Raw genomic sequence first — 13,107 nt, 5'->3', positions numbered from 1 at the left:
CTTTTAAAGAAAATATATGTATCATCGATTATACACATTATATGATGATGTCATATTGACCCCACCCCTAGACATGCCCCCACTGCCACAAGTCCCGTATTTTTTGGACTATAGAGCACACCGGTATATAAGCTGCACCCACTAAAGTTTAGAAGAAAACCATTTTTTCCCATATATTAGTCAACGTATACATATATACGTTGCAAAATGAGTTATTTACACAGAAAAATGCTGTGTATGTTTATTTATATACCTTAATTGTTTCCTAACGGTGCAGTAAAACTGCAGTTCAAACAAAACAGAAGTCAGCGTCATGGACCAACTAGCTGTAGAAGTTGGCTCTCCAATCAACTAAACAAACTCAATAACTCCACTGTGATGTTTTGGTGAATTTACTGAAGAGTGTCTGAAACTGAAATACCGTATTTCCTTGAATTGCTGCCGGGAATATAGTATTCGCCTGCATAGAATTACAGCCGGGTCAAACTCGTTTCGCAAAATAATTAGCGCATGCTTGGCACTTCCGCTGGGTCAAATATGAGTCATTAAATGACTCCCGCCTCCTGGTGGTAGAGGGGGCTAGTGATCCTTCTTGCGACTACCAGTACTGCAGGAGACCGGTACTGCAGAAGAAGACAAGCAGCAAGCATGAGCAGCGATTGTTTGCTTGCACTTTTACCATGGAGGATTACATATCTAAAACAAAACAGTTTTCTAAACTGGACTTTCAATCGCAGCAGGAGGTAATAATTAAAGGAATATCTCTAGAGACTTTTAAAACTGAAGAAAGATAAGGAAGACTGCCTTTGATCAGAAGCAGCTGCACATGGACTCATTTACAAGTAAAGGTAAGACCATAATAACGTTTTTTTTATTAAATGTGCTTTTCATGATAAGGTAAGCGCCGGAGTGAGAAGAGGTTTTAAAATAATTAGCGCATGCTTGCCCATCCCGCATGGTTTTGGTAACCGCAGGAGTGAGAAGAGGTTTTAAATTAATTAGCGCTCCTGCGGCTATTCAAGGAAATACGGTAATACAAAAAGAATGCCATTGTAAGTTTATAATACTAACACGAACACTTGTAATCGTGTTGGCATATTAACTAATGCTAATAACGCTAGCTTGATTACATTACAATAGCACACACAAATATGCAAGAAAACACTCCTACAGACATCACAAATGGGGAGGTTTTAACAAGTATGGATAGTTTTAGTTATATTGTAAAACCTACAAACGTTGCTTGGAGTGATGAATAAAGAATCCATACGAGTAGATTGCTACGGACGAACACAAGACGGAACAACTTCTGGTTGAAAGCTCTAAACAGAAGGCCACTGCAGCACTGTCCAAAAAGATGGCGCCATAGCACAAACAATAACACACAATTTCAGTCTTTGTTTTTTGGAAAGTATTTGCATTATGGTCGTCAGCAAAGAAAAATCCATAAATTAGCCGCATAGTTTTATAAGCCGCACGGTCAAAGAATTGGAAAAAAGTAGCGGTTTATTGTCCGGAATGTATAGTATATTGGAAAGCTGGGGGAAAACTGTATACAGCCTATTATTTACACACTATTGACTAGTGATGCACCAAAAATAATACTTAACATTGAAACCTGTGTTACTTGCCCAGTGTTATTGTGAACAATAAACAGCAATAATTAATAACTCTACAAAAATTATATAACATAAGAAAATATATATGTTAATACTAATTACCAACAACAGGTATGTTTTTTACAAAAAATTTTGCTTTTTTAAAGACAATATCATCATCTGCAATGATGCAAATTATGTGACAATGTCATTTTGACCACACCCCTAGCCACGCACCCACTGCCACAATTATATTGGCAATGTGGGAGAAACGCTGCATGTTTTGATTCAGTGATGTTGCTTGGTATCTACTTGCATCCCTGATGCATAATTATCTTTAAGGATGCAGTAGACTCCCTCGCCTTGCGTTGCAAGGACACGCTTCTTTCCCCCCCCCACAAAAACGATTCATTGTGTTCAAAATCACAGTAACTAGCAGGGATGTAACAAATCATTAATAGAATTTGTCAGCAATAACAGACGATGACGTCATCGTGCAAACAAGCATACCAAGTCTGCGCGACCACTAACTGCCGAGCAACAGGAAGGGAAAAAAACAGAGAGTAAAAACTAAACATGAATAACTTACTCAATTTGCAAAGTGGTAAGGATGTTAAACGTTATTCAAATCTGTCTGCCCGACTGAGGCCTCATCAAAACAAAAACGGCAGATACAGTGACTGAGGAAGGTCACAACAAATGCAAATGCCACAAGACAATATCATTGATTACAACACAAAAGCTTTCAGCTACAGCAGGATTGCAAAAGCCACAACAAATAAAAACTCTGCAACACAACTTTAAGCCACAATGGACAAGAACAACAACGTTTACCTGCTTGTTTGTATCCATCATTAATTTATACATAATTCCCTTGTAAGAAATAACAGGAATATAGGAAACTTCACCTGCAGTGTCCAGTATCCACTATTTATTTTACAGTCACACTGCTTGATTTTTTGACAGGCTAATTGGGAACAGGTGGGCGCCATGATTGGGTATAAAAACAGCTTTATGAAATGCTCAGTCATTCACAAACAAGGATGGGGCAAGGGTCACCACTTTGTGAAGAAATATGTGAGCAAATTGTTGAACAGTTTAAGAAGAACATTTCTCAATGAGCTATTGCAAGGAATTTCACCATCTACGGTCTGTAATATCATCAAAGGGTTCAGAGAATCTGGAGAAATCACTGCACATAAGCGGTAAGGCAGAAAACCAACATTGAATGCCTGTGACCTTCGATCCCTCAGGCGGTACTGCATCAAAAACCAACATCAGTGTGTAAGGAATATCACCACATGGGCTCAGCAACACTTCAGAAAACCACTGTCAGTAACTACAGTTGGTGGCTACATCTGTAAGTGCAAGTTAAAACTCTACTATGCAAAGCCAAAGCCATTTATCAACAACACCCAGAAATGCTGCCGGCTTCGCTGGGCCCAAGCACATCTAAGATGGATTGATGAAAAGTGGAAAAGTGTTCTGTGGTCTGACGAGTCCACATTTCAAATTGTTTTTGGAAACTGTGGACGATGGTTCTTACCAAAGAGGAAAAGAACCATCCGTAATGTTATAGGCGCAAAGTTCCAAAGCTAGCATCTGTGATGGTATGGGGGTGTATTAGTGCCCAAGGCATGGGTAACTTACACATCTGTGAAGGCACCATTAATGCTGAAAGGTACATACAGGTTTTGGAGCAACATATGTTGCCATCCAAGCAACGTCTCTTTCACGAATGCCCCTGCTTATTTCAGCAAGACAATGCCAAGCCACATTCTGAACGTGTTACAACAGCGTAGATTTGTAGTAAAAGAGTGCGGGTACTAGACTGGCCTGCCTGTAGTCCAGACCTGTCTCCTATTGAAAATGTGTGGCGCATTATGAAGCCTAAAATACCACAACGGAGACCCCAGACTGTTGAACAACTTAAGCTGCACATCAAGCAAGAATAGTAAAGAATTCCACCTGAAAAGCTTCAAAAATTGGTCTCCTCAGTTCCCAAATGTTTACTGAGTGTTGTTAAAAGGAAAGGCCATGTAACACAGTGGTAAAAATGCAAGCCAAACCACCGCCAGACGATGGACCCTGTGTAGTTTTTCTTGGGAATTAATTCTTCTTCCGCTTGTTACCAGATTCGCATCTTTCTTTCTTTCTTTCTTTCTTTTAGTTTATTTCGAACATGAACACATTTACATCATAATACATCACACAATTTCATATCATTTCATTTACATCATGCCCGAAAAGGAGTAGGAAGAAGCAAAGCTTATTTAATCCTACCCCTTTCCCACTTCAAAGCATTTACAATTATATAAAATCATTTACTGACCTTTTTATATAATAAAATAACATCTATGAATTAGTATATACAACAGTTTGTAATATGTAATTAATTAATTCAGTCATTATTAACATACTGAGATGAAGAATATTTTCAATAAGGTTGGAAGTTTTTCTCATAATTCTTCTTCTTTGTACTTTGTAAGCACTATTAATTTAAACAACCTCTTAAACTGGATCATGTCAGTACAATTTTTAACTTCTTTACTTAATCCATTCCATAATTTAATTCCACATATTGTTATGCTAAAAGTTTTAAGTGTTGTACGTGCATATAAATGTTTTAAATTATTTTTTCCTCTAAGGTTATATTTCTCCTCTTTAGTTGAGAAGAAATGTTGTACATTCTTTGGTAGCAGGTTATAGATTGCTTTGTACATCATTTTAGCTGTTTGCAATTTTACCAAAACACCAAACTTTAATATTTTTGACTTAATAAATAGAGGGTTTGTATGTTCTCTATATCCAACATTATGTATTATTCTAACTGATCTTTTTTGTAACATGGTTAACGAATGTAGCGCACATTTGTAGTTATTTCCCCATATTTCTGCACAATAAGTCAGATATGGTAACACTAGTGAGCAGTAGAGAATATGAAGTGATTTTTGGCCCAGGACGTGTTTTGTTTTATTCATTATTGAAATGTTTTTTGCTACCTTATGTTGTATGTTTTGTATATGAGATTTCCAGTTCATTTTATCATCTATTAATACTCCCAAAAATCTGGTTTCTTTTACCCTTTCGATGTCTACTCCGTCTATTTGTATTTGCGTATGATGCTCTTTCCTACTATTACCAAATAGCATTATTTTAGTTTTACTGAGATTCAAAGATAGTCTGTTTTTGTCAAACCATCTTTTTAATTTGTTCATTTCTTCTGTTATTATTTGTATTATCTTCTGTGTGTTCTCTCCTGAACAGAAAGCAGTTGTATCATCTGCAAATAAAACTAACTTTAAGTCCTTTGTAACTTTACAAATGTCGTTTATATAAAGATTAAACAATTTTGGTCCCAGTATTGATCCCTGCGGCACACCACAGGATATATCTAGCCGTGTTGACATATTTTCACCCATCTTCACATATTGCTTCCTGTTGGTTAAATAGCTTCTTACCCAGTTCAATACCAAACCTCTGATGCCATATCGTTCTAATTTTTGTATTAAAATATCATGATTAATTGTATCAAATGCTTTTGTTAAGTCCATGAATACTGCTGCCGCACATTCTTTACCATCTATTGCATTGGTAATTTCCTCTGTTATTTTAATTAATGGTATTGATGTTGAGATATTTGCTCGAAATCCATATTGGTTCTCCATGAGCGTCCCACTTTTGTTAATAAATAAATATAATCGACTATTGAATAATTTTTCCATGATTTTGGAGAATTGTGGAAGTAATGAAACTGGTCTGTAGTTAGTAAACTGGTGTACGTCTCCATTCTTATAGATTGGTACGACTTTTGCAATTTTTATTTTGTCTGGGAATTTTCCGGTTAAAAATGATACATTGGTGATATATGTCAGAGGTTCTGAAATGTCTTCTATAACCTTTTTTATCGTTACCATATCTATTCCATGACAGTCAGTTGAAGTCTTGTATTTACAATTTTTTACAATTTTGATTATTTCTTCTTTTGTTACACTTTTAAAGGCCTACTGAAATGAATTTTTTTTATTTAAACGGGAATAGCAGATCTATTCTATGTGTCATACTTGATCATTTCGCGGTATTGCCATATTTTTGCTGAAAGGATTTAGTATAGAACAACGATGATAAAGATCGCAACTTTTGGTATCTGATAAAAAAAAGGCTTGCCCCTACCGGAAGTAGCGTGACGTAGTCAATTGAACATATACGCAAAGTTCCCTATTGTTTACAATGATGGCCGCATGAAGTGAGAGAGATTCGGACCGAGAAAGCGACAATTTCCCCATTAATTTGAGCGAGGATGAAAGATTTGTGGATGAGTAAAGTGCAAGTGAAGGACTAGTGGGGAGTTGAAGCTATTCAGATAGGGAAGATGCTGTGAGAGCCGGGGGTGACCTGATATTCAGCTGGGAATGACTACAACAGTAAATAAACACAAGACATATATATACTCTATTAGCCACAACACAACCAGGCTTATATTTAATATGCCACAAATTAATCCTGCATAAAAACACCTACGTGTTTGTTATGCTAGCTCCTAGCTCCTCTGCTAGCTCCTAGCTCCATAGAACGCGCCAATACAATTCAAACACCTGATCAACACACACAATCACTCAGCCCAAAAGACCGTTCACCTAACCCAAGGTTCATAAAGCTTATATATTTTTAAAAAGTTACGTACGTGATGCGCACATACGGTCAAGCTATCAAATGTTTAGCAGCCAAGGCTGCATACTCACGGTACCTGATATTCAGCTGGGAATGACTACAACAGTAAATAAACACAAGACATATATATACTCTATTAGCCACAACACAACCAGGCTTATATTTAATATGCCACAAATTAATCCTGCATAAAAACACCTACGTGTTTGTTATGCTAACTCCTAGCTCCTCTGCTAGCTCCTAGCTCCATAGAACACGCCAATACAATTCAAACACCTGATCAACACACACAATCACTCAGCCCAAAAGACAGTTCACCTAACCCAATGTTCATAAAGGTTATATATTTTTAAAAAGTTACGTACGTGACGCGCACATACGGTCAAGCTATCAAATGTTTAGCAGCCAAGGCTGCATACTCACGGTACCTGGTATTCAGCTGGGAATGACTAAAACAGTAAATAAACACAAGACATATATTTACTCTATTAGCCACAACACAACCAGGCTTATATTTAATATGACACAAATTAATCCTGCATAAAAACACCTACGTCTTTGTTATGCTAACTCCTAGCTCCTATGCTAGCTCCTAGCTCCATAGAACAGTATTGTAATATACATCAGGAAGTGTTGTGTAAGAAAGTGTTAAAAATAAAACCATCAAAAGCCATCTGCTTTTGTATAAAGATAAGTTAGGTTAAATGAAAATATTATTATTATCTATCTTACGGTATATCAAAAATAATTTGAGCAAAATTTAATTGAAATATTGTCGGTGTGGCCCTCCAGCAGTGCTCGGGTTGCTCATGCGGCCCCCGGTAAAAATTAATTGCCCACCCCTGGCGTATGATGTTGCATGCGCGACAGTATGTGACGTATGTAAGAAGGTGCGCTTGTTTTATGTCTCTGTGAGAAAGAGAGACAAGAAAGAGTGAGAAAATCCTGTAATGCCCGCAGCTAAAAGCAACTGCGTGAGAACGTATACTCGAATACTCACGATATAGTCATTTTCTATATCGTACAGAGACAAACCCGCGATATATAGAGTATATTCGATATATCGCCCAGCCCTACTGTACCTCGAAAGAAAATGTTTGCCTTGGTGCCCTAAAATATGAGCCCTCCTTCAAGGCAACACTTGCCTTGACCTTAAAAAGTTTAAATTCGAGGCCTGAAACGCTATCCATTTATTTAAAGACAAACATTTCTCTTTTTGTTAATTAATAGTATCAACTTGTCAGCTTTTTCTCATTACATTATGCCTTTATCTCTGTTTTTATATTTTGATTACAAGGCTCCAGCACCCCCGAGAGGGACAAGCGGTAGAAAATGGATGGATGGATGGAGGTATCTTTTAAGTTATGTTCATGTAGTAAATGTATGTGCATGTAAATGCTGTATCGGGACAGATCTATTAAGAGTTTGAGCATAAATTGGGCAGCACGGTGGAAGAGGGGTTAGTGCGTCTGCCTCACAATACGAAGGTCCTGAGTAGTCCCGAGTTCAATCCCGGGCTCAGGATCTTTCTGTGTGGAGTTTGCATGTTCTCCCCGTGACTGCGTGGGTTCCCTCCGGGTACTCCGGCTTCTTCCCACCTCCAAAGACATGCACCTGGGGATAGGTTGATTGGCAACACTAAATTGGCCCTAGTGTGTGAATGTGAGTGTGAATGTTGTCTGTGTGTGTTGGCCCTGTGATGAGGTGGGGACTTGTCCAGGGTGTACCCCGCCTTCCGCCCGATTGTAGCTGAGATAGGCTCCAGCGCCCCCGCCACCCCAAAGGGAATAAGCGGTAGGAAATGGATGGGATGGATGGATGAATTAACTATACACCATAAAACATTAACAAAATGTTATGTCACATGAATGGTTTTAAAATTCATAACTTTGTGACATGAAAAAATCCACAAGTAATGTAAAAAAAAACATGGTGTTTACTTTTTGATCTCAATATAAAACACAAAGCAGTTTATCTAATGAAGATTAGGTCTAATAAACAAGTGTTCTTCTTATTTAACAACACCATGTGTTTCAGCACAACAGTTTAGCCAACAAAAATAAACAGGAGTGATACCTCTCACATCGAATACACAATCTTCACAGCCTGTGTTCAATTCGGAGAGATGAAACATTTTAGCTCGTATTGATGTTATCGGAACACTGAAAATGTTAGTAGCTGAATAAAGGACGAGTGAGCATCTCAGTAAACAAACAGGAAGACTTTATAACCAAGTTGTGGCAGCGTTCACGACACACGGTGTGCTGCATGTTTCCTCACCTCATTAACTCTCAGTCACAGCAGGACGCAGAGTTAAGAAAATAAAAACATCAATATTTTCCACAGTATACTTTTAGTGCGGGACAAATGCGTCTGTCTCCAATATTGTCCACACCTGTAGTCATCTACAAAACCCAATACCAGTGAAGTTGGCACGTTCTGTAATTCGTAAATAAAAACAGGATACAATGATTTGCAAAGCCTTTTCAACTTATATTCAATTGAATAGACTGCAAAGACAAGATATTAGAACATTTCCAATACAAAATAGCTCCTCAAAGTTTTGTATCCCTGAATTAATTTGTTTCCCTTAATAACGTCAACTGTGATTGATTGAATCTAAATTCACAAGTGTTGATACTGACACTGTCAGCAGGCTGATCAACGAGCAATATTACACTATTACAAAATGGAACAAGTTATTAAGACGATATTAAGTACAAAACAATGTAGAGATCATCAAAAGCAATATTTAGGTAAAAACAGTTCACTATATAAACATCTTTCCAAGGAATGATCATAACAATTAAGGCCGCATGATTTGTCGAAATTGAATTGAGGTTTTAATTACAGCGGTAAAAACGGAAAGAGGCTCAGTTGTTTTTTTCCCCGCCGTCACCGGCATTTGAGTGACAGACATGTTAGACAATCAGAATTGTTGAGCCTCGCGTTTCTTCGTCTCTTGTTTCAACGTGAAGAAATACGTCTTACTTTGTGCATCGCTCTCAGCACCTGAGCATGTTTGTTTAACAGTGGAATGAATTGAACAGAGTGACAGCTCTTTTCACTCATTGACAATCGTTGTCTCGATGGAGACTAGAGCCAGGCGCCAGCTTTACACAAACAGAGAGCTTAGAGTAAAAAAATGCACTTTAAAAATGTTCAATATCTCTTTCTTAAATTTTTGCTTACAGAAATTAGTAAATTAAATGTTTTGTTTGTTTATTTATTTAGGATAAAGTTATGTACCTTCCCAAAACAGTACAATGATAAACAATTCCATAGTAATGACGAATAAAAGTTAGTATCCTTTTAGATGGTTACTTATAACTGCTGCTCTAAATGTGTCCACTGGATGTCGCAATAGCAACTATTTGTATGACTGCATGGGGACACATTTTTTGCCGCACACAAATATGCTGAAATAATATAAATCCCCTTCTAACTTTGTGTGTGATTAATGAAATTACTCCAAATTGAGAAGTTTTGCTTCTAAATATGATTCTACATATGTACAGAATAAACCGCAAACATTACATTAATAACATCCTGTAATATGTACTTTATATTATTTTTTTCTTTTTCTGACTAAAAATTGGCCATGGGAGTATTTTAAAACTCTCCCAGACGCAATTCCACTTATTATTATGATGAACGCTATCACATAATTTATTCAGAAATTATAAATAATGACAAATGAAGAGAGAATACTATTAACAACTTGTAAGTGGAAAAAAACATTATGATTTGTACGTTTTCCAAATGTGTTGGGTCTATTTTTGACCAAAAAACAACAACAATTTGAAGTTGACTTTATATAGAAGTTATTATGACATGATTTTACCAGTCTGGCCCATTTGGGGATACAATTTCCTTCATGTGGCCCCTGAGCTAAATTAGGTTTGAAACCCCATGTCTAACCTGCAGTGATGTAGCTGAGCTACGTAGCTTAACTACCGGTACATTTTCCAGTAGATTGGGGGTAGCTGAGCTACTTTTTTAACGAGTAGCTTTCCCTGTAGCTTAGCTACTTTTAGACCCATGTAGCTAGGTAGCTTATATCAAGCCTATTGTGATGAGTCACAATTGGCCAAGGTTAGGGTGAAATATTACAGACTGGCCAATCAGAGGTAAGATAAGGCGGGTCATCGAAACTAGTAAGCAAAATCATAACAGACAGGCACTCACGTCACATGACGACGACTCAAAAAAACGACTCAAAAAATAAACATACTTGAAAATGGCGGCGGAATTCCCTCCCGCAGATTTGATTTTTCCTTTAGTAATGAAGACGACGTGCAGGAAACCCACAATAACGTGTGTTCTTAGCCATATTTAGACAAATGTATGCGTTTAGAGAAAACAATGCCCAAAAACTTAGTTTGTATTTGTTTACTCTGTCTTTACTCATCCAAGACGTAGAACACAAATTCAGGAACACACATTAGGATGAGAAGAGTTCTTGAAAAGTTGTACTTCACATAACCATTACCAACTGTTCCCAAACAACCCACAAGTCATTGTTCTTTTTGTCGAGATATAGATGTTTTTTTACCGTAGGCAGAAACAATTAATAACATTATAGCGGTGGGCCAAAGAAAAGGCAAACTAAATAAATACATACAGTGGGATGCGGGGGACCCCTAGAGGTAATTGTACGGTGTCCCCAGCTAAATGGCAGATAGTTAATAGTAATGGACTCAATAAGGGTCCATTACTTTTTGGACAATTTTCCGGGGATAGCTTCTCCTGTAGCTGAGCTACATTTAATTGAGAGTAACTTGTAGCTTAGTTTACTACATTTTTCAAGGGGCTTGCCCATCACTGCGAACCTGTAACCGGTTTTAAAAAACAGGTACATCATAATTAGTTTGAATCGAGAATCGTGTTCAATCGCGAATAGACCCCAAATCGAATAAGAGACAGAATCTTCAGATGCCTTCTTTGTACCAACTTAACATTCCACACTTTGATAATAATGACGGATCAATGAATGGAGCAGCGTCCACGTCCGTTTCCACTGATGCAAACTTAGTGGCGGTCGATGTACGAGTGGCGGTCGATGTACGAGTGGCGGTCGATGTTCGAGTGGCGGTCGATGCTCGAGTGGCGGTCGATGTTCGAGTGGCGGTCGATGTACGAGTGGCGGTCGATGTACGAGTGGCGGTCGATCTACGAGTGGCGGTCGATGTACGAGTGGCAGTCATTATTACTTTTGATAATAATGACGAATCAATGAATGGAGCAGCGTCCACGTCCGTTTCCACTGATGCAAACTTAGTGGCAGTAGATGTACGAGTGGCAGTCGACGGACGAGTGGCAGTCGATTTACGCGTGGCAGTCATTATTACTTTTGATAATAATGACAAATCAATGAATGGAGCAGCGTCCACGTCCGTTTCCACTGATGCAAACTTAGTGGCAGTAGATGTACAAGTGGCAGTCGACGGACGAGTGGCAGTCGACGGGCGAGTGGCAGTCGACGGAAGAGTGGCAGTCATTATTACTTTGATAATAATGACGAATCAATGAATGGAGCAGCATCCACATCCGTTTCCACTTATGCAAACTTAGTGGCAGTAGATGTACGAGTGGCAGTCGATGTTCGAATGGCAGTCGATGTTCGAGTGGCAGTCGATGTTCGAGTGGCAGTCATTATTACTTTGATAATAATGACGAATCAATGAATGGAGCAGCGTCCACGTCCGTTTCCACTGATGCAAACTTAGTGGCAGTCGATGTACGAGTGGCAGTCATTATTACTTTGATAATAATGACGAATCAATGAATGGAGCAGCGTCCACGTCCGTTTCCACTGATGCAAACTTAGTGGCAGTAGATGTACGAGTCGCAGTCGTTTTACGACTGGCAGTCGATTTACGAGTGGAAGTAGATGTGCGAGTGGCAGTAGATGTACTGGTGAGGAAAAAGCATGCATCTTCCATCAAGTGGACGTGAAAATGAGAACCATTGGAACACAGTCAGGTGCAATCCTATTCCTAACGTTACAACAACAAGATGCATGCATGACGACTGTCAAGCCAAGCCGAGCTTCAGTGCAACACGCCGCGCACAAAACAAGGCAAATACTGAACGTTGACTGTCAATGTCAACAATGAGGTTTTTGAGCAGGTTATCAGACAGCAAAACGACTTTTTAAAATAATTGAGTCAGCAGGAGGCCTGACTCTCTCAACACTAACAAGTCAACTAGCAGCAAACATTAGCTTCAGCTGCAATTAGCGGCTAATTTTGTTGATTTTCATTTGTATTTTATTCCTAAAAAAAATGTCAAATTCATTGATTGGTGATTATAATAAATGCTGTGTCGTGTTCTAACCTTAAAATATCCCTAATATGATAGGACGCATTGGAGTTAGCTTAGCTTTAGCGGGTACTCACATTTCTTCAGCCACTTCATCCAGTAACGCACGACGAGGCCACTCTGCTTCTTGTTCTCAATGCACCACACGGAGAGGCTCTGAATGGACTCCATGGTGTTGGATATTCCTTGGAAGCGGCGGTCCAACGTGGACTCGAAGGCAGCGTTGGAGCTGCGGGCTCCGTGGCCGCTCGCCGCCGCCGCCGCAGCTCCAGCATCGGCCGCCATCTTTGCTGCGAGCTAGCTGGAAGTAGCACGCTATGGAGCTAATGCTAAGGTTACCCCTTAGTCGAGATAGCCACGCCCCCGTTCCCCCCTCTCTGCTTATTTATGGTAAATACGTAAACGCCTATTTACTAACATGTTATTTTGGATTTATGCCCTTGACTGAATACACTTCATGGTCCAATCTACAAAATATTTGTTGATTTTGCAGAATACAAGTCTAGTCATTGGC

The 13,107-nt window shown here is 38.7% G+C and overlaps 1 protein-coding gene across 1 annotated transcript in view; it reads right to left on the bottom strand.

Annotated features, from left to right (window-relative positions):
• LOC133636054 (regulation of nuclear pre-mRNA domain-containing protein 2-like) overlaps positions 1–12,914 on the bottom strand; it is a 60,738-nt gene extending 47,824 nt beyond the window's left edge. The window contains exon 1 of the mRNA XM_062029667.1: positions 12,671–12,914. Coding sequence (XP_061885651.1) covers positions 12,671–12,878 — 208 coding nt within the window. The 5' untranslated portion in view covers positions 12,879–12,914. The remainder of the gene's footprint in view (positions 1–12,670) is intronic.
• Positions 12,915–13,107: the final 193 nt, after the last annotated feature.

Source organism: Entelurus aequoreus, linkage group LG20, assembly GCF_033978785.1.
Source record: "Entelurus aequoreus isolate RoL-2023_Sb linkage group LG20, RoL_Eaeq_v1.1, whole genome shotgun sequence".
Taxonomy (NCBI): Eukaryota; Metazoa; Chordata; class Actinopteri; order Syngnathiformes; family Syngnathidae; genus Entelurus; species Entelurus aequoreus.
This window is presented reverse-complemented; position numbering and strand designations above follow the sequence as displayed.